At 43.0% G+C, this 21,604-nt stretch overlaps 2 protein-coding genes across 3 annotated transcripts in view; both read right to left on the reverse strand.

Annotated features, from left to right (window-relative positions):
- The window catches only part of aopep (aminopeptidase O (putative)), a 70,515-nt gene extending 66,428 nt beyond the window's left edge, over positions 1-4,087 (reverse strand). Inside the window, exons 1-5 of the mRNA XM_071894787.2 lie at positions 3,360-4,087; positions 2,795-2,964; positions 2,112-2,364; positions 1,023-1,236; positions 446-570 (exon numbers count right to left, since the gene is read on the reverse strand). Of these exons, the coding sequence (XP_071750888.1) occupies positions 446-570; positions 1,023-1,236; positions 2,112-2,364; positions 2,795-2,964; positions 3,360-4,087 (1,490 nt within the window). The remainder of the gene's footprint in view (positions 1-445; positions 571-1,022; positions 1,237-2,111; positions 2,365-2,794; positions 2,965-3,359) is intronic.
- Positions 4,088-6,335: 2,248 nt separating this feature from the next.
- Positions 6,336-21,604, reverse strand: part of dock8 (dedicator of cytokinesis 8) — a 58,218-nt gene continuing 42,949 nt past the window's right edge. For both annotated transcript variants that reach the window (XM_078285003.1, XM_071894841.2), the window contains exons 37-48: positions 19,446-19,604; positions 19,227-19,327; positions 17,873-18,065; positions 17,017-17,160; positions 16,598-16,729; positions 15,970-16,104; positions 15,329-15,418; positions 14,333-14,569; positions 13,691-13,834; positions 12,412-12,518; positions 8,713-8,883; positions 6,336-8,250 (exon numbers count right to left, since the gene is read on the reverse strand). In XM_078285003.1, coding sequence (XP_078141129.1) covers positions 8,199-8,250; positions 8,713-8,883; positions 12,412-12,518; positions 13,691-13,834; positions 14,333-14,569; positions 15,329-15,418; positions 15,970-16,104; positions 16,598-16,729; positions 17,017-17,160; positions 17,873-18,065; positions 19,227-19,327; positions 19,446-19,604 — 1,665 coding nt within the window. In that variant the 3' untranslated portion in view covers positions 6,336-8,198. The remainder of the gene's footprint in view (positions 8,251-8,712; positions 8,884-12,411; positions 12,519-13,690; positions 13,835-14,332; positions 14,570-15,328; positions 15,419-15,969; positions 16,105-16,597; positions 16,730-17,016; positions 17,161-17,872; positions 18,066-19,226; positions 19,328-19,445; positions 19,605-21,604) is intronic.

Below are 21,604 nucleotides of genomic sequence, written 5' to 3' on the forward strand. Positions count from 1 at the left end.
CCCTTGAGCACTTTTGTGTACTTTTCTTGTCAAGAGCACTTCAGCAGTGACAGTGATACCATCAAGCCTCCAACTCACAACTGGAACACATCCTCCTATCAGTGCCAGGGATAAGCTACTAGATCAGAGGATAAATGCTAAGGGCCGGTGTTGAGCAAGGGGCTATGGTTGGGGAAAAGGGATGACAAGTAAGTGAACAGATTTTGGAGGAGGTTGTGGTTGGACTCTTTAATTCTACTGGAAGATTTCCACTGAGAAGGCTGAGAGAGTGAGAGTGATGTGAGATGTGAAGTATGACATTAATGACAGTTTGACAGCAACCCAAATACTCCACCACATAAATCTATCTCTATCCTTCCAAACTCCTCCCTCTGTCCTCTCTCCACCTTCCTCTCCGCCCTGCCCGCACCCTCCACCCTTCTTCCAGGCACCCAGGCATCGTTACCTGGCCATGCCCAGGCTAGAGAAGCCTGCCGGGACGATGAGAACGTCAAGGCGGGGGAAGGGGTGGACACCCAGGATGGCGTGGGCTGCAGCCAGACAGCGGGGCAACAGGGCGAGGACTCCCATCTGGAAAAGGAAAGCAATGACTGTTTTTTATTGTTCTAGTTTTCTTCAACAAATTGGACTTAATATTCACACAGCGGCCATTTTGAACAATCAGGGTGGCAAACTCTACCTGGAAGACTGAAACTAGCATTACTTTAACACATACAGTAAGTGAGGACATCAATAAACTTTAACAAGCCAATTGATAACCCTCTGAATTCTTGAAATCCATTCATTTCTAATATGTTCTTTATATTGGAGAATCTGTGAAATGATAAGTGTTTTCTGATTCCCAAAGTTATCTTGGTACACAACATGGCTCGGCTCTACTTGCTATTTCAGGTAGAGCTTCCCACTCCGAGTGTGATGGAAGTTTAAAATGGCTGCCATGGGAATAAGGTTTGATTGTCAAATTTCTAATCAAATAAAATATGATTAAGTGAAGTTTCAGTGGTTCTTCATCAAAACTTCACCTGGGCCTTCTGCAGCAGGCAGTCGGGGGCAAACACACGATGTGGAACCACCCGCTGGGACCAAGCCGACCGTTCGGTAAATCGGCAAGGGTAGTCGCCATGGGAACAGGAGATGCTGTCATCAACCATGCCTGAATAATCAGTTACAGAGTGCCCCTCATCCTCAAGGCAAGAGTAACAGAATGCAGAATCTGAGCGGGTGGTCCGGTCTCCGCTGTAGCAGATTAAAATGGGGAAGAACGTTTAATCCAAGGTTAATAAAGAAGATTTAATGAATTTTTTTTGAAAGAATACACAGTGCAAGAGGTAGGGAACCCAATATGGCACAATGTGTCCTGTCTCTCTGTGCTAGGCATGGAAACGAAAGCAATGGAAATATGGAATATATACGTCACAAAGGCAAAACCGCAGTGATCCCAAAAATATCGAGGTGCCGACATGCAATCTCATTCACTCTAAATCCAATATCCAGCATTAACTCCATCTTCAGTATTAGGACTGTTCCAAGGGTTCCGAGCGAGATCCAAGTTTCCTTCCAGCCATTCACTGAAAATAAAGGCTCTCCTTGTAGCGGGAGATTCCTGGGGCCGGCAGCAGGCTATGGCTGGGCTGCTGCTGGAGGAAAACCGTGAGGGGAGGAGGAGGATTACTGGAAACCCAGAGGCAGACCTGCCAACCTGCGGGGCAGCGGAGAGGAGACCCCAGCCCTACCCTGCCCTGCCCACAGCAATCCAGCCCAGTCTAATGTCCCGGGCTGTACTCTATATCCTGTGCCTGATCTATAAAAATTGTTTTCAGCTTGTCTCCAAAATATAATTTCTATGAGGCATGCTTGTGCTTTAGTCTGTTTAGTTTAGCACACGCTGTCCTATGGAGAAAGCTTCAATGTACTTGTCATGAAAAAGTGATTGATTAAGCGCTGCACCCTATCCATCACCTTTACTTCACCTGTACCATTTTTGGTATGGTGAAAGGAAAGTTTTGCCGTGGAATGCTGAAGGGCCAGACGTGGGTTAATGACAGTCTGGAGAGTGAGGAGGTCTTACGAGAAGAACAGAAGAAAAGAACACAGGAAAAATAATAAAATACCTGCCAGTCTGGAGTGAGGAGCCCTTTACTACTTCGCTGGTGGAGCTCCCAGGTCCAGACACAAGCCCGGCCTCAGTCCCTGCCCCGGGCCCAGCCTCAGGTTTGGCTGCCTCCCCACAATCCGTCCTGCCCCTCACCCCTCTCTCCGCAGCAGAGGGAAGTTCTGCGATGGCTTGGCGCCAGTGGCCCACTGCCAAGGTGAACGTGGAGGCAGGCATGGGCATCGTGACGTAGTAGTTCCAGATTAAGAGACCTGCATGCAGGAGAAGAATGTCAGGATAGAAAGAGGTGGAGGTGAGATGAGATGAGATGTCAATAAGAAAGAGACAGTGGGGAGAAGACAGAAGATGGAGGAAAAACTTTAAAAAAAAAAAATCCAAACTAGTACATCTCAGTAAACTGTACTGATGATTGACTGATCTGATTTCAGAGCAGATTTTTTTTTAACTATTTTCTATTTAACCTTTATTTAACCAGAAAGTCCACTTGAGATTCAGAATCTCTTTTGCGAGGGAGACCTGGCCAAGACAGCAGCAAATAAGGAGTAGTAACAGAAACAATGAAACATTATAAAAGACAATAAAACAATGTCTAATTGTTTCTGTTACTACTCTACTACTAGATATGCAATGAATAATCATAACCACATGCAACACTATTTCTGTAAAGGCATGATGGCTTACGTGTTTCCTCATCCTCAGCAGGTATGGCCTGATCCTCCCCGCTCATCAAAACCACACACTCGCTGGGGGCCCGGACTGTTGCCTGCCACGTTGACATGGCAACAGGCGGCTCCTGGCAGGGGAAGAGGGCTCGGTTGTTGATGGGAGAACCTGCAGTGTAAACACACACCCTGGAAGGGTAAACAATGGTAAACTATAAACAACCCTCATTTCAAAGCTCAAAGGATCCACACACACACACACATACACACACAGACACAAAGCATCCACTCACAGAGAATGGAATATAATAGCCAAAGGCATGTTTCTGTGAATTAATGAATCTGTCTTTCTCAATTGTAACACGGCTAGCTTAGAATATTACACTGTAATTCAAATAGCAGGAATCAGAGCTGTTGTGCTGCGGACAAAGGAACAAGCCAGAGGGTGGAATTAAACTTTATCAGTATCAAGATCATATATATAATCAGTGTCGGTTTCTAATTCTTTTAGAGACATTATAATCATACCACCAAACCATTGTTATATTTTATGTGGTTTTACTCATTTTCTTCCTGAGACCAACCTGTGGTCCTGGTCTTTGGTCCACCTGATAGAGCCTCCCGCTGGCCTGGTCTCATAGCAGACCCTCAGGGCTCGAGGGAACTCCTGGGGGGACGTTACCCCGCTCTTCCTCACCTGTAGGCTCCAACGGTCTGTATGGAAACGCAGCGAGCCCCCGTCCTGAGAACCAGGAGCTCGGCTGCACCGGGAGAAGAGCTGGTGCTGCTGCCTCCATTGGCCAGAAGGGATGGAGATCAGCTTCTGAATTAGGGCCGCTGATTGGCTGATTGGGCTGACCTCTGACCTCTCACGTGGGACCCCCTCTAGGAGGCTAGACATGGCTGACACAGAAGTGACATCCAGCTCCTCCACTTTTGACACGGCGAGGTCACAGCAGTCCAGCACCAAGGTGAAATCACCGTCACTGGTGCTCTCCCACGATGCATCAGTGTGTGAAGACCTAGCATCCTCAGCTTCATCTCCAGCCTGAGATTCAGATCCATCTCCTTCTCCAGCCTGACTCTTGTCACCCTTCTCAACTCCCTCTCCGTCTCCATCTCCATCTTCAGCTTCAACCCCATCCTCCACTCTGGGTCCAGGCTCCAGGAACAGAACTACACTACCGCTGATGACCCTCCTGTCGAAGTCAACAGTCAGGTCCAGTACATAGTGCCTGACCAGTATGTGGCTGGTGTTGGCTCTGAGTGGAAGATCATCTGAATCGGGGTCTAGGTCTCCATCAGGCTCCATGTCACGTAAATGGGGTCAAAGGTCAGCGAAGGATGGCTGAACCTAGAGAGCAAGACCAACATTGAAATAAGGCTATATTTATTCAGGTTTTTGGCTGGATTTCTACTGAGCTACGGATTTCTCATTTACTGTATCTTAGGGGAATTGATTAAGTGTGTGTTTATGAAAGTTTCATATGAAACTATTACCGGGTATCCACAGTGCATTGAAGTACTTACTTCAGGCTGTGAATAGCAGCTCTAGCAGTGCACTGTGATGGAGCCAAATCTGTCAGTGTCTGTATGCTCAGTGCACTCAGCTCAAACTTAAGTGTCAAACTCCATCTGTTGACACATTCCACTCGTGTGCCCAAACAGGAAAACAAGTTTTGCAATGCCATTTTCATGAGTGTTTACGAAGAAGTAGCAACATGCCTCAGCCCAGTGCCTTAAACGGCTAACTATCCGCAGCATCCTATATTAAAGCTCTCCTACATGAGTGTCTTTACTGTCACAATCCTTCCATTTAGCCTGCACCCGGCATGAGGGAAGCTTGGCAAGACAGAGGTGCAATTACCATTTACAGGCAGAATTCCTCAGAGTTTTCTCAGTGCAGCAGTACAGTCATAAAAAAAACAAACGAAACATTCACGCAAAAAAAGAGGATACAGCTACAGAGAAGCTGTGGTATCTCCCTTCAATGCCAGAAAAGGGTCCAAGACAACTCAACTGCAGTCTAGTTGACCAATCTGCTCCTTACATGGCTCAGTAACTGAGTAATCTAACTTGTAGACTTGTTATTGATGATTACATTGACTGGGGCTTTCTGCTTATTCTCCTCTTGCAGATTGAAATAATAGAGCAGTGAGGCTTCAAGTTGATGAGAATCAGCAATAGAGCTGGTATGGACTTGCTCAGTGGAGTAAAATTAAATAGATAAGGGTTATTAACAGCCTCTGTCTCATTTGATGAGGGGAACACTTTAAATAGTGAAACCTGTGCGTACAGGTTAGGGTGCATGTCTGTGCGCTTCAAGGCACCGCAGGTAAAAGCCTGACTATCACGCATAGTAGACAGAAGAGGAATTAGCCTTCATATTAGGATTCACTGTTCCCGTTTCGAAGAGGATTACATCTTGTCCGTTTGAAATATAGAGCAAAGAAGAAATACCGAACACATGTGCAGTCGTAAACTTGCAGGAATGGGTGCAGCACCTTGACACTTAATAAGTGGCAGCTCCGTTTACCACGGAGTCACACATTAACAACGTTCACACAGGCGAGGCATCTTCATTCACAGTTATTGCATTTACATTGGTGTGGATCTCTCATACCACTTGAGGAAGTGTGGGCTAACTTACAACACAAGACTGTTCCGTTTCATTTAAGACTTTAACGTGCACAGCTGCCTTAGCGGGGCTGCCAGAACAAGTTTTATTGTAACGTTGTCGCCCATGAAATGGGAATAATGTAATATCTCACAACACGCCTAAAAACAATGTGGACATAGCGTTCTGCGTCGCAGGGACTCGTTTGTGTGAATGAAATTTACAACAAACCTGTATCCAGCATGTTGAAGGCGAATGTTTATGACGTCATGTACAGTGCGACGGCAGCGGATTGTAGTTCCTCCTCCCGCTTTTCAGTGTAGCTGTAGTTTTACTCATCTGGATAGTTCATAGACTCCGCTAAGCTGATAAAAGTTTTATATTATTATTATTTTAATATTTAAATAATATATAAATATTTATGTAGCCTATGTACACAGGTCTCTCTTGAAAGTCTTACCTGTTTAGAGGATTCAATCAATCAATCAATCGACCCAGTCTGTGATAATTATAGGGCAAACAGCCACCAATATAAACACATAGGCTATCATTATTGTATGTTTTTATCCCTAAAATTCCTTATCAACTTAAATTAGTTTGACATTATTTACTATCATTTTATGTCATAAAGATTTACGTCAGCCTAAAAATATGGGTAAACTGAGTAGCCTATGGGCGAGTTTACCCTCCACTAGGCTACATCCCCGATTCTGATAATGGTATAGCCACATGTATGATAGCCAAATTAAATCTGCTGAGTCTGCAGATATTATGGTACTGATCATCAGGAGATTGGCTTGGTCATATTCAGTGCTATTAGTTTCCTTTTGTAAGCGGTTAAAAAATCGAATTGATTGTTTAACAATAAATAACTATTCTGTTTTATTTTCCACAGGTATAATTATTGAGTGAAAGATAGTCATCAAATGCAGTGATGGCAGATGTGCATATATTAAAGTTTTATTCAAGTGCATGGCCATGACATTATGTGCATGACAAGGAGTTAAAATTCCACATTTAATACAACGCACATGAACATAAAAATAACAGATGAAGACAAGACAGTTTCCAGTGGTTGAATGCCACTGAATACCACTAATATATCTTGTAACACATGCTGTAAGTAATATACAGCATGTTTCAGAAGTAGGTATACAATAATACTTTAATAATAATAACAGTGAAAAACAAAGCTGTAGAATTTTAGTCAATTTTAACTTATTTAGTCATTTTAACAAAATAATTCAACATTCAATGGTCCGTAAATCATGGGTGTACCAGGAAACAGGAAACATATTAATTAATAATAAAAATGTACACCTACTTTTGAAACATCCAGTACATTTAAATTAGGTGGTGATCATTGAAATACAATATGAGGTGTGACAGAATACCAACATGGAATGAAATGTGTTCATCATAGGTTTCTCTTTTGGAGTGTATTCTGACACGTAGAGTAAACGCAATTCACATCGCAAAGCACAATTGGGTGGAGTGACAAATTACAAAATATTGCATCTCTGGTTAAGTATCTTGGTTCATAAGTAAATAGGGAGAGACTTAAATTTGGCACTGTGTGCATTGTATCCTAAGAAGTGGTCTATTTACAAACAGGAACTGAAACTGCTGGAACGTGCACTGAGATTGTTACACTCAGCCACTGAATGCCTACCAAATCACTGCCAATTAATATCATTATTGCTATTATTTATCTAAAAATACACTTCCATAAAATAAAATGCAAAATAGTTTCTCATAACTTTGTAAACATCTTCTTTGCAATTATCTGACATAATACCTCTACTATATACACATCATAATGTGGATTTAAAGATGAGCCTTGTGCATCGACTTAGAGCCTCCGCTAAGTTTTGTACCAGGACTAAATCCGTATCCGCCTCCTGTGTAATCACATCAGATAACTCTTAATAAGTTAAACTCTACTCCTAGCTACACGGCCAGTTGTGTCTAACAAAAATAAGACAAGTATGGCCTCAAGAGTTAACACAGGAATTTGTATCTATTTTTACAGTGAGAGAATCCATCCGTAGTCTTGCTGCTCTAGCTGGCACACATCATGCGTAGACACTCAGACAGGAGTGGAATTTCAGAAGCCCTTTAGCACATAACAGAATCATTTATCATCACCGAGTACAAAGTGGCTTCAGTACGCTAGCAAAAAGAATATTCCCATACACTACTTGAATACACACACATGCACTCACACACTTACTGCGCACTCACTGACACACCCACACACACACACACACAAGACACTAGCATTGTTGGCACATATACAGTCCCTGGGCCAGCAAGGACCTCAGAGAGGAACTCCAGTCTGTTTCTTTACCAACCCACAGGAAATGTTTGCAGCATTATTAGGACTTGCGGTTATCTAAAAAAAAACAAAAGACATCAACACAACTATGAGCAAGAGCAAGACCGTCAATGTACAGTGAAATGCTGAATAAGCTACACTCTGCTTGAGATCCCCGCCCCCTTCGCTATGTAATGTCCTCATCCTGTTTCCTGCTTTTCCTTCCTGTAACAAACAACCATGGGAGAATATAAAGGGGCATACAGCAAACTCTATTCAGAAAAAAAACTAGTGAATGCTGGATTGTTGTGAAACTGATTGTGAGTCCTCCATTGTGGACACACGTGTGTACTGCTCCTCCGCAGAGGAGTGCAGGGGTATCGCCGGTTGTTCCTCTCCTCTTTCATCTTATCTCTTCTCCTCCTCTCTCCGTTGTGCGACATCCTCCCCTGCCTCTCCGTGGCTCCGTCTCGGATGAGCCATGGCATCTCAGGAGTTTTCCTCCGGAGCTCTGCGGAAACTTAGCCGTTTGAAGGAATCCCTTTGAGAGGGAGACGACAGTGGGGGGGGGGGCAGAAACAAAAGATAGGGCATGAAGAGGAGGAGGAAAAGTCAGGGCAGGCAGAGGTAGGAGAGAAGGAGGGTAAATGTTTCCATGAGGGTCTTCTAGCACACAAGACAGGAATGGAAAAGCTATACAGAACAAAGATGAGATCAAGATTACCATGGTTTATTATAAAAGCACTTAGTGAGAAATAAGTCTTTATTAATACATGACTGCAATTTGATTCCATTTGTGCTCACTTCCCTTTGTCTTCAGAAACCATAAAGACACAAAGATCAATGGTGCAGTAAGTGTTTTATGACCTCAGTCTCTTGTCAAAACAGTATGTAATGGAGAAGAGGAAGAAACGAGGCATCCAGGGGGCAGCTTTGCATTTTGTATTTACCCCTGGTTGCTGCGCTGGTGGCACAACTCGATGTGTCATGTGTGTCTGTTTACCTGTTCTCCAGGCGCGGCTTGATGATGGGCTTATAAAGCTCGGGGATCTTCCTCTCCAGCATGGGCCTCAGGCTCTCTCTCAGGCGGTTGTAGTTCTTCTTCAGCTCCTGCTGGTACTCCTTCTGGTCCGACGTGATCAGGTGCTTGTTCTTCTCAACTGCCTCGCCACACCTACAGGACAGAGGAGAGGAGAGGAGAGGAGAGGAGAGCATGGTGTGAGTGAAAAATGGATAGAAGCATAGACAAAATGATAGAGGTATAGAGGTGTGTATGGATGGACGGATGGACTGCGATTGGTACGTTCCAGCAGTTAGTTTTATAAGGCTTTGGCTTCAATCATATTAAATCACACAAAGAAAGGGAGTCCAATCCAATGCAATAGCCCAAAACTTAACAGCAGCTTCAACAATGGTTCTACACAACAAACCCAGCAGTAGTTCCCTCTCTTTCCTCTATAGCTTTCAAAATTGCGTTGCAATATTTCATACTAACTACGTCCCGTAACTGCTTGACATAAATTTGACTCATTTGTGCGCCAGTGCTCTAAATGTGCTGGACTGTAAGGAGGTCCTGTGTGCCTCTTAGACCTTTCGAAGTATCTCTACTAGAATGTGAGCTGAACTGTGAATGACCCACAAGGCTGTTTCCAGAGCCGGGAGGAAGTCAAAATCCCATAGTCACAAATGGCTAACAAATAAAAATCCTATTCTCCCCCATGTGCTGAGAAGAGGAGAATGCCTGATGATAGAGCAGAAGTCCACAGGGTCTGCAGTAAGTACAGAGGGCAGGTATGGGGTCTGCCCGCTCTCCTCCATCATGACATGTATAATGGTCGACATGCAGACCGGTCTGCAGGAAATCGGAGAGACGGGGATGATTGCAAACACATGTCTGAGTTTATCTCTCAGCTTTTAATGAGGGTAATATGGAAAACTGCAATGTCGTGTAACAGTATACAGTAAATACGCAGGGCATTGAGCATTAGGGATTGTTGACGAGGGTAAAGCATTTTCCAAGCCATAATAAAGATCTGCTGATGTGCAGCTGGCTATCTGACTGCTTGGCTTGTAATGTAGAAAATGAATGCTACTGACCGACAGATTTCTACAATGATCAAGTGTCCTCAGTTTTATGAAGTAAGTACATAACTGTGCTCTCCACAGTCTTTTGACATTCATTATCATTATCTGATTTTCCAGAGCAACTAAATTTTTTTTTTTTTCATTTTTGAAAAACAGCTCTCAATCAAAGCAAAGATATCTTGTTTGGATAATTTGAAATAAATAAATAAAAAACTTTATCAAGGCCTGGAGTCATGATTTGTGTGAATGTGAATGTTTTGAGTAACCTTACGTTTTGTTTTTTCATAATGGCACAAGACACACTTTGTTGGCTGATACCTGCTCTAAATAATGAGACAGATCACAACAGTCCAGCCTGACAACACATTGTGAAGCAAGTTTCTCAGGTTTCGAGAGGAGGAACGAGACGTTTGGAGGCACATATATCACTGTGAAGAATGTGTCCATAGATAGGAGAAGACTGCAAGCAGCACAACAACAACCTGAGGAAAATTAAGAACTCATCAGGAGCTGCAGAGAAGAGAGATGGCTTCATGTCTGAATTGGTTTGTACAGAGAGGCCAATGACATTTGGAAGCTGTCAGGGAGAGGCGATGCATCAAATCTGAGGTGGGATCCATGGAAAAAACAAATTGTGGTTCCAAGGGGAAATCTGAGTGCAGCAAAAGCCTTCCTTCTGATTCTGCTCAGGTTCAGGTCCTGTAGACAAGCAGGGGGCCCAGACTGACCACCTGTGGACCGGCTTGTGCTTCCTGGGTGTCTGTTGGCTGTGGGAGAGTCCCCAGTGCCCACAGCATGTAGCACCCACAGTCGGGCTCTCTCACCAGGAGGGACAACACTGGGATAATTGGTGTTATGAGAACAAACTTAACTTCACCTGCTGTCAATGCACTTTGACCATTGTTTGATCATTTAAGTTGTAAGAGTTGGTGTAATCTAAGTGTGTGATATAGGTCACATCACATCAAGCCATTTCATTTCATTTCATTATCAAAAAAATGTCATGCTGTAAGCCTATAGTATGTTAATGATACTATATATTTCTACAGGTCTTTACAAATATTCAGGATATTTAATTTTGTGTGATTGTGTGAGAACTGTGATTTTGATTCAATTAATCAGTTTCTGTTCAATATTTTTTTGAATCCTTGTAGCAAAATTACTACTCGCTCACATCAATTGATATCTATGAATTGGATAATTTGAGCGCTAATTAGTAGAAATGAAGCCCACATAAAAGTGTGAGCTTTTATGAGCTTCAATGAAAATGATTAAAAGTGTGAGTTCCTTTTATATTTGAATAATCAAAAATGGCTTAGCACCCCATGGCTGCACTTCCTGGTGGTTCCCAACAGGAGAAGAGCAGGGTTATGCTTTATGCATTATGGTTTAATAGGCTTGGTTTTGACAGCCAAACTAAATTTCTTAATTACGGGTTTAGCTTCTGACAAAGGTTTGTGTGCCCTTGAGCCGTACAGTACATCAGGTCACAGTAATGACTAAGCAGTTTAATAACAGTGTTTACAGTAATGAGTCACATTCCAAATAATAGGTAATGAAATGTTTGGGTGTGAGGGCCGATGTCTGAGGTCGGTGACGTATGAAGGGAATTCTATGTGGTAGAAGAGCGACTAACACCACACAGCACACGCTAAAGTTTTCCTTAATGGAATTTGTAGAATGCCACAGTTGAGAGGATTGGCACACAAAAGGGGCTAGTGCCAGCTTGCCTGGGTTAAGAAAGAAAATAAACGTTTCTGAAATTACAGTAAATATTTGCCAACCTGTTTGCAGCAAAGAAGGCAGCTGGAATGTGACATGAGGGTTTGAAAATGAAAGCCACCTTTTGGAGCCCAAAGGTACATGCCCACGAGATGCTCACACACACGTGCAAACACACACGCATGTATGCACGTCTGCACGTCTGCACACACTTATCCCGCACTAAATCAGCATTATCCTCAGACACATTGCTTTGGGTGGGATGGTTTAAATTATGCTTTGAATATTCAAAATATAATGAAACTCCTGGGAACAATAAACCTTTGCAATTCCAAAAGAAAAAGCAGCTTAGTGTCATTATGAGGAAAAATATCTTCATATGTCATGTGGGAAATGAAAAAATAAACCCGTCACAGTGGGTTATATTAATTCACATTCATCCGACCTGTTTGATTTCTTTAAGCATCATCTGGTATGCAATTTACTGGCTATTATCACCTCCGTCTCTCCATCTTGACTGACACACTGCTTTAGCTGTATGATATCGTTCTCCATCACACAGTCACAGTTTTCTATGGTTCCCTTTTTATCTTCCTACATAGAGCATTCTGAGGGACTTTCACTCCCTCAAAGTCAAGTCTCACCACAATGGCATTTTATACTCTTTGAAGCATTGTTCTATACTTCCACCTGCTGAGCCAGTGCCAGCCATTGGTAACAATAATGAGAAATAAGAATGCAAATTCAGTGAGGGAGTAAAAAAAAAAGTGAATTTGAACTCCTCTGGGTTTATGGCTCGCCATGGAAGTGCTTGTTTTTGGAGGTTTTCCTCATTTGTGTCTGACTGCGCTGCGGTATGTTGTCACTATGTGGTGTATCTTTGATCGTATCTTACCTCATTATGAACTCTTTGAAACACAAGCGCAGTTTGTTGTGGTGACGGAACAGCTTCGGGTCCGCCGGGATCTCATTCAGGAAGACCTGGGCCACCTCCAATGGGCCCTACAGAGGAAGCGGGGGAGAGGAGCACAGGAAGAAAGAAGAACAGAAAGAGAAAAAGAAAGAGAGAGTGAGAAAGAAATACAGAGTGCAGGAAGGAGAGAGAGGAGGTAAGAGAGGAAGAGCAAGTGTTTGAGAGCGTGTGAACAAAGGAGGGATGAAGAATGCCTCTCTTTCAGTCAGGGGAAAATGACTTGCTAACTGAATGCCTAATACAGCTAAGGGCCAGGATGTTGAACTGGAACATGAGGAAGAGATCAGATCAGAGAGGGAGCCATGATTAGCCTTCTGCATGGCTAATGTCACCACTAACCCCGTATAGACCCACCATTTGGCTCCCATTTGCCCAGTATGAGATCTTGTTATCCTAACTTATATTCATCATAAAACCGCAGCACGCTCGCACAGCGCCTGCATCACGACAGGCGCAGTTAAACAGCTCTGATTAGCATCATAAACGCATTGGGCCTGGGCCTCAGTCCTCGGTCTGAGCTCTGGACCGACACGCAAAAACCCAGTCTCCTCTACTGATTACAGTCAAGAGTTATATGTTTACGGAGCTGCTGAGCATTAGGGTTATGTATACAACCATCAGGTTGGAGCGAGGGACCTGTCAGATTAGACGGTGGAAGATAAAGCAAAAGGGATGGGGGTGGGGGGGGGTGGGGGCGACGCCGTAGCTGGCTTCATCATTACTCTAACATTCACCATGCTGGCAGGACCTGGGAGCTATCAGATCAAAGAGACCTCCGGTTCAGCGTGCCGCGCGGCACAGACATGAAAGGAAGAGGCACCATGAATTGACGTTTTAACTAAATCAGGGGAAAAGCAAAGGAAGGATTAGGGTTATGGATGGGGTGAAGGCTTTGATGTGTGATCACTGTCATGTCTCCCACCTGCACTCTGCGATTATAATGGAAACTGTAAATGCGATAAGATAAATAGAGGTAAATTATTCTGGTTTCCCCACACACTAGTAAGGAACACTCACGGGTTAAAAAGGTTGCGGCGCAGAGTGTAATCATTTCAAAGAGAACAGATAATTTTGTCATCATTTAGCTCAACTTAAAGCGATTGATTCAGCCGTGATAAGAACAGATGGGAACATACACAACATAGTATATGAAAGCAAGCAGTCCCTGTGTTCACAAAATAGCTGGGACACTATACATTACCTGGTTAACAGTGGCTCCCACAGAGCCTTGTAGCAGCATCTGTAACATCTTAGCGTCAGGCTGTTCTCTGTGTGTGGCAACTGCCAGCTCTCTAGTCTTCTTCTGCATGTCCTCGATGGCCACCTCAATGGGAGTCAGGTCGAACTGGAAACAAGAGAGAGAGAGATGAGCGGAAAGAAAAAAAAACATAATGTTGTCGAAGAAAAAAAATCAAAAAGGTAAGATCTATCCTAAAGCTGGAAACAAGAGAGCAAAGAGTGTATTGCTGCTATCATGAAGTGATAAATCCTTGAGCTGTGATTTTGAGACTGGCACGAGCACCAAGGTTGATCGTACAGGAACGTGGGCACATTTTCTTTTTCACACCTGCAATAAAAATGAAGCTCATTTCAATATAAAAGCTCAAGCAATTTAAGTCCACAATCGCAGTGGCAATTCATTGTTCATGGATTGGACAAATTGCCTTGATGACATCCCACATTACAGCTGCGGTTCCCTGACTTCTAGTTTTGGGAGAGAGTTGTGTTCACAAGTGATTGATCATAGCAATAATGTGAAAATTCTTATGTGGGTTGTTTTAGGGCAGATCTTCACTATATTTATGCCCACTAGATGTGCTACAGTGAGTAACATGGCAACTACCTCCTCTTTCTGGATGACATTGATGCGGGTCTTGACATAGGGGAAGGCATGCATGGTGGTGAGGATGGTCTTCCTCTTGTACTGCTCGTTGAGCTCACCCCGCGGCCGGCCGCTCTTGGTGAAGGGCGTGGTGTACATGAAGCGCCGCAGGTTGAAGTTCTTCTCAAAGTTTGTCAGCCGGTCTTTCATCTCATAGTCATCAAAGTAGGGCTCCACATAAGTGATCTGGATATAAGCCTGGATAGAAATGGTGGTTTATTTTTTATTCATAAAACTGGACTCTCGGCTCACTGTGCTGATGACTCAGAATGGGAAAGGATAATTAAATGATTTTGTAATGTACACTCGATCATGATTTTTTGTGATATGCTATTGATCCCCAAAGGAGAAATTTGTCTTTCCACTTGCCCCTCCTCCACTTTGTGCAAAATGGAGTGCTTTAGGTGTTTTTTTGTCAGTCACCAGACTGAACAATGCTTTTGCACAGTTTCTGATTTGTACATATTTCTATACATTCTCTGCATATGAATGAGTACAATTACACTTTTTCTGTGCATATGCAACCTCAATCTATGGTAAGTTTTTGATACACAAGCACATTTTTGCCCATCCTATATAAATGCTGTAATTTCACATAGTTTTTCCTCATATTCTGATATTCTTGTGATTCGTTCAAAATAACCACTTATTTCATATTGTACATATTTTTCCAGATGTTTTTTCTTCGCCTCAGTAAGTTCTACTGCTGCTATTTTGCACACCCTCATAATGCTGTGATCCATACTTTATTCATACTTTTCTACTTAACATGCTCTACTGTTGGTTGCATATGTTTACTATATATCTATTTACATCTATTTTTCTTTGCTGCATCATATTGCCATTGGCTGCTGCAATCGTTTAATTTGCCCACAGGGATCATAAAAATTTCATTTTATCTTTATTACAATCAGAAATGTGGCAACAAACGGTGGGGCGACATTACACTGGTCCCACCTTGCTGGGGATGAGTTTGTTCCTGTCCACTGGTGTCGAGTCTTTGATCATCTCCAAAGCGTCCTCTCCAAAACACTGACTGTAGAAGTTCTAGGGGAGGGGAAAAAAACGATCTAGTATAATAATACACAGTACTGTTCACATGATCCTGTATCACAATCTTGATGCCAAGTTTGTGCAATTTTCTTTGCATTTCCAGGCTATTAAAAGGATTAAATGATCCTTGAAAGAGCACTTGAAAGCCTGAAAGGTCTTGAATTTCATTTAGCAATTGTTTCAAGACTTTTTACTCCTAACCGATTTCAGCATTTTATTGCTGTATGGGACATTATTTCGGCTTTTTAGCACTCAAATGAAAGGCAAGTGTAACAATAGACTGTGATCACGGAATCAAATCACAAAACTCATCACAACAGATGGACAATTGTGGTCTGCCCTTGGTCTTTCTGTGCTGCATTGAAAGTCCTTCAGTCATTGTCAGATTCCCTCAATTCACCCAGTCAGTCCCTACTTTCCTTTTTCACTCCATCTCACTCAGACAGATTCACAGTACAGCATTCACTCTCTCGCTCTCTCTCTCTCACACACACACGCGCACACACACACACACACACACACACACACGCACACCTCTCTCTTACCTCCAGTCTGTGAGATATCTCAGGCAGATGTGTGATCCCTGGCTCCTTGTAAATGAATTCCCGTTCATCCAGGTCTCCGAACTTGGCCCCATAAAAACCCACTCGGAAATAGGTTCCGAACATCCTCTTATGTCCCTGGAGGGAAGAAAGAGAAATCAGCTCAGGCCAATACAGATGGTGATTGTGCCAGACTTAAAATAACAGTCAGGCATCAAACATTAAGGAAAATGCAAGATTAAATCTTACACCATAATCCTGAGGATATTCTTTCTCATTATGTTAATAGCCTTTAACGGGGTCTTGATTGTTAATAAGAATATGAAGATTTTTGCTTCAAAATGTGATATCCACCATTTGAAAAAATAGAATAGAAAATGAAAACTGAAGCAAATTCTGGTACTTTCTGAAAGACTGTAGGGGTTTATAGTCCTAAATTGGAAAAAAAATATTCCCTTTGACAATAGATTGAATGTATGTAGAAAGACTGAATAATCAAGGTCAGGTAATCATTTTAAAATTTTTGTAAACATTTTGGGAAATAGCCTTTTATTTCTAGTTAATTAACCTGCCTGAAATAAAGGTCAACTACATAAATAAAACAGCAGCCTGAGTGCAAAGCAGTTATTACCTTCTGAATGATGTTGTCGAAGGCTCTCTGCAGTTTGTCATGAGTGGAGGCCAGCTTTCTGAAATCTCTGTGTGCCTCCAGGATCGGCATGATGATCTTATAGACCTCGTTCACTGCCTCATACAGACCGCCCTGGCAAGACAGACATTACTCTTCGTTAGCATGATTACTTCTGTAAAGAGGGCTCATTTTCTGATGAATTGATGTATATGGGAATGTATTTAACACCTAAAATATTTGCAATTTGTTTTCCATGTGAACCAAATCTTCTACGGCATGACATCCCTCCTACTTATCCTCAAACATTGAGTCCAAACACTAATGCACTTTTTACAATTTAAACTTGGTCTATTTGGATGAAATCACCTTCCAAAAGTTTATATCTAACATGTAATGTCAATGCGGCTCGGCTGCCTTACGTTGCTGAAGAGCTCTGCAGCCTGCTCCAGCAGTCCCACCAGGCCGCCCTCAGTGAAGTAGCGTCCTGAACACACCCCGTCCTCGTCCGGGGACAGGATGTCATCCGACACCGCCGACTCCTCCAGCACGTTAGGGGAGATGTTCTATGGAGAAAAAAATCAGTAGGCTAATCAATCAATTAGCCCTCTAATTAATCAAATAATCAATTGCCGAGGCTGACTCCAGCATGTAAAAGGAGATGTCCTACAGTGGGAAATGGAACTAATTGGATGATCGTCCAATCAATGACCTGCTGACTGCTGCAGGTTAGAGTGTCCTGTCCCAGGCACAGCAGAGGTCCTGTGTGTGTTACAGCTCATGGATTGCGCATCATAGCTGCCATTATAACTTTGTTTGTTTTCAGTTCGAGGGGGACAATCTGTTCCCATGTTCCCACAGGAGCAGATATGACTCAGAGTCATCTGTTTGCCACTATGTTGCTTTTTTTCCCCTTCAACTTCAAAGGCGTTGTGTTAAGCAGTGCTACCAAGAGACCGTAGTTATATGTTGACGTTATGAGTGTACAGCTCCCCCCTCTGGACACACACAGCCCAAATTGGAAAATCATCCGTGGGGAGTTGTGCGGTGTGGTGTGATGTGTAGGGGAGGGTTTGCTCCCATTCAGCAAAACAACAAACAGTCACAACAAACAAATGATCACTACCTGTGTGTGTCTGTGCTTACTGCTTTGTTTTCTTGTTTTCTTGCTTTGTCTTCTTGCTTTCTCTGTGTATATGTTTCAGATTACCTCCTTGCATTTTCTGTGTGTGTGTGTGTGTGTGTGTGTGTGTGTGTGTGTGTGTGTGTGTCCTCTACCTGGAATGTGACGCTGCCCACTGGCAGGTACTTGTGATCCTCCAGCATGCTGAGGTACTCGGCCACCAGGGCGGCAGCGTGGACCAGACACATGGCCGACTCGGTGTAACACTTCCTGTTGTTGTGCTTCTCTGCCATGTTCTGCAGCCAGGTCAGACGCAGGTCAGGAGACGTCTGGTAGCCCTTTGCTATCCTGAGGGGGGAGGAGAAGGAGGGCAATTTTCTAGTTTTATTGGGGTTAATGTAGGTCGTGTAGCGGGAGTTGAAGATTCGGGGACACTGCTGAGATGAAAACTGAATGACTTCATTGTATATTTAAATGCTGATTAGATTGATAAGCGAGAACAGTCTGGTATAGGCCTAGGAAGAGGTGCGTGCACTGTGTATAAATGTGAATAGTAAAACACAAAGGGTCGATGAATATGTTTAACCTCAACTGAACCAGGTGAGTCAATATACACTAGGTATGAATACATGTATGCACATGGACATCGGATATCTAAAAACAAAACGTGCGTGAGAGCGAGTGTTGCAGTGATATGGGTATTTAGGTTGTTAACTGAGCCATGTATTTGTCATGCGCAATAGAAATATGGAAATAGTTTTTCCGTCCGTGGAATGCATGAATAATCAGTAGGAAAACAGCATGGGTATAAAACAAAAACGCAGTGAATGAATTCATTTATCCTTAAGTGATCCAGGTGAGTCACTATGCTTAGGTATTAATAAATTCATGCATCTGGAGACCAAATGTCTTCTGTGTAAATGACCTATGTGTTGGGGTGAGCCCAGGTGAGTGTGTGTGTGTGTGTGTAAAGCTCACTAGCTGTTCTGTACGGCTGTCAGACACACACCAGGTGACTGGGACCAAAACCCAAACAGAAAGGTGCATGATAAATGACACATGTAGGAGGCATTAGAGCACATTTAAATAAGGAACCTGAATCAACATACAGCACATGTATGCACTCTTTGTCTCAGTGTTTCTCTTTCGTGCTTTCACACACACACACACACACACACAACCCCACACACCCACACACCGTGTTTGCATTTGCATATACACAAAGCCAGATCAGAAGACTAAACTGCTACCACATGGTTACCATAGTGAGGGCAGCAAATAGAGGCAAAACAACCCAGACCACAGAGAAATAGGAACCAGCAGCGCGACATAGAGACGAGCCAGAGAGAGAGAGAGAGAGAGAGAGAGAGAGAGAGAGAGAGAGAGAGAGAGAGAGAGAGAGAGAGAGAGAGAGAGAGAGAGAGAGAGAGAGAGAGAGAGAGAGAGAGACAGACAGATACTGAAGACAGACATAAAGACAAGGAGAGGGAGATGCTTTTTGTTCCTCACCTGTACATGAGGTCCATGAGCATCTCAGGGTCTTCCTGGAACTCCCTCATCTTCACTGTGTCGGACAAAATACTGTTTAGGTTCCTTAGAAGTTCATCCACCTGAAAATACAAACACACATAAGAGGTAGCATGGCATGTAGCTACAGTATTTGGCAATATCACCGTCTCTGTAGTATTCCTTGCCCAGTCTGTAGGAGTGTGCCTGTACTTTAGTTACCTGCGAGGGCAGCTGAGTGTTCTGCATCTCGGTGTCCTCCTCTGCGTAGGCCAGGATGGTGCGCAGCGAGCGCCGCAGGTATTCCTCCTGGAAGTCTGAGGACTTGCCCACCAGAGAGGCCAGAGACATGGTCACCTGCATCTTCACCCTCGAGAAGTTCTGACCAGGACAGAGAGGGAGACAGTGAATTACTGAGTCTCACAATTAGCATCGTTTATCAAATAATGATATAAAGGGCAGCTTTCTGATATGAAATTGCAGAGTAACAAGGCTGAATTTCAACATGTGAAGGATTTTCGTAGGCTCCCACATTGTAACAAATGTGCACAGTCCTAGTTAGTTACCCTGTTGATGCCTTCCCTGCAAACTAAAGTACAGCAAGTAAAGCAACAATTTGAATGCATTCAATGACTAGACAAAGGAAGTTCTGCACGCTACCATAAAACAGATAAATGAAGCTTGCAAGAGTGCAGGTGTTCCTTCTGCGGGGGCTATGTAACTATATTTTGTCTCTAACTTACTTAGGTACTGTAAAACTTCCAATAATAGCCAGGGCCTTTGTTCACCTCAACAAAAGAGAGCACTGGGCCTGTCAGGCTATTATTAGAGACAGGCCATTATTCCTTTTGGCAGGTCCGCAGTACCCGGTATGACTAAAAGTAATAGAATTTACCGGTATTCTGTAAAGAATTGTGCAGCTCTAATTTATACATTGCCATTTTAGGCCTATAGTCTAAAAATATTACTGGTATAGGCAACTGACGTCAGATACTGCTACTGCTACTGCTACTACTACTACTACTACTACTACTACTACTACTACTACTACTACTACTACTTTATCAAAAATGTTGATTATTATTATTAATAACATATTGGTAGGCTAAAAGAACATACTGGTCATTAGTCTTGCAAATCAATAAATCAGAACAGAATAGTGCAAAAACTGCCAATGCCACAAAGTGGATAAAATAAAGACCTCTGTCACATCTTGACTAACAAACAGGAGAATTTTAAGGTGTCAGTACCTGTATCCATGGCCTCTTTTTAGTGATACCTTTTGTGATATTTTAGTAATTTGAATGATATTTTAGGCTATAAATATTGTATGAATATAGACTCCTTTCTGGTAATTCTGCCATATTTTTTTAACCCAGCTTTTATTGGGTCCGGGCTTCATTTACACAGAAACACAACACTCCCTGGCTATTGTTAGAGATCCAGCCACAATTTGAGACCCGGTCTTTATTGAAAGTTTTACCATATGTACTAAATTGCTGTGAAGGATCTTCTAATACATACAATTAAAAGCTTTTTTGCTTATTTGCTGCAAGTCATGCAGGGTTGGGGAACCTTTTAAAGAATGATAGGAAAAGATTGACATTGATAAAATTAAATGCTAGTTGCAAGAAATTCTCCCTGTAAATGTGAGTTTTTGCTGTTTTTCTCTCTTCACTTTGTTTGTCCCCTGTCTCCTCCCTGTGTCTCCCCATTCTTCACACTGCCGTCCAAGATAACAGGCCCGACAAACGCCATTTCCATCCTTTGCAGCTAGGCGTGTGTGCTTGTGTGAGTACGTGTCTGAGTGCATATGTGTGTGTATGTGTGTGTATGTGTGTGTGTGTGTGTGTGTGTGTGTGTGTGTGTGTGTGTGTGTGTGTGTGTGTGTGTGTGTGCAGACCCATCTATCTCCAGCATGACCAGCTAAGCGGGAAATGATCTCCCATTAGCGGAGACATAATCACCCATGGATCATCTCTACGGCCCCATTCTGTTCAACTGAGCATGGAGCCAGAGCCTAACCACCCATCACTGCCCCCTAACTCGGTGTGTGTGTGTGTGTGTGTGTGTGTGTGTGTGTGTATGCTGTGTGTGTGTGCATGTGTGTGTGTGTATGCCTGTGCTCACAAGCAGCCTAAATGATGGCTTAAGTCAACACTTAACCCTCTCTGTCTTTCTCTCCTCTTCTCTCTCATCTGTCCTTTTTCCGTCACTCTACCTCTCTTTCCATCCCTTCCATAATTAGACTAGCTCTAACCACAGAAAGATGTTTTTATTGATTTGGTCCATTTATGGAAAAAGCCTGGTCCATTATTTTCTCTTTTTATTACCACAATCTAATATGAAAGCAAGGGAGAGAGAGTGACAGAGAGAGAGAG

This window comes from Centroberyx gerrardi, chromosome 8 (assembly GCF_048128805.1).
Source record: "Centroberyx gerrardi isolate f3 chromosome 8, fCenGer3.hap1.cur.20231027, whole genome shotgun sequence".
NCBI classification, from domain to species: domain Eukaryota; kingdom Metazoa; phylum Chordata; class Actinopteri; order Beryciformes; family Berycidae; genus Centroberyx; species Centroberyx gerrardi.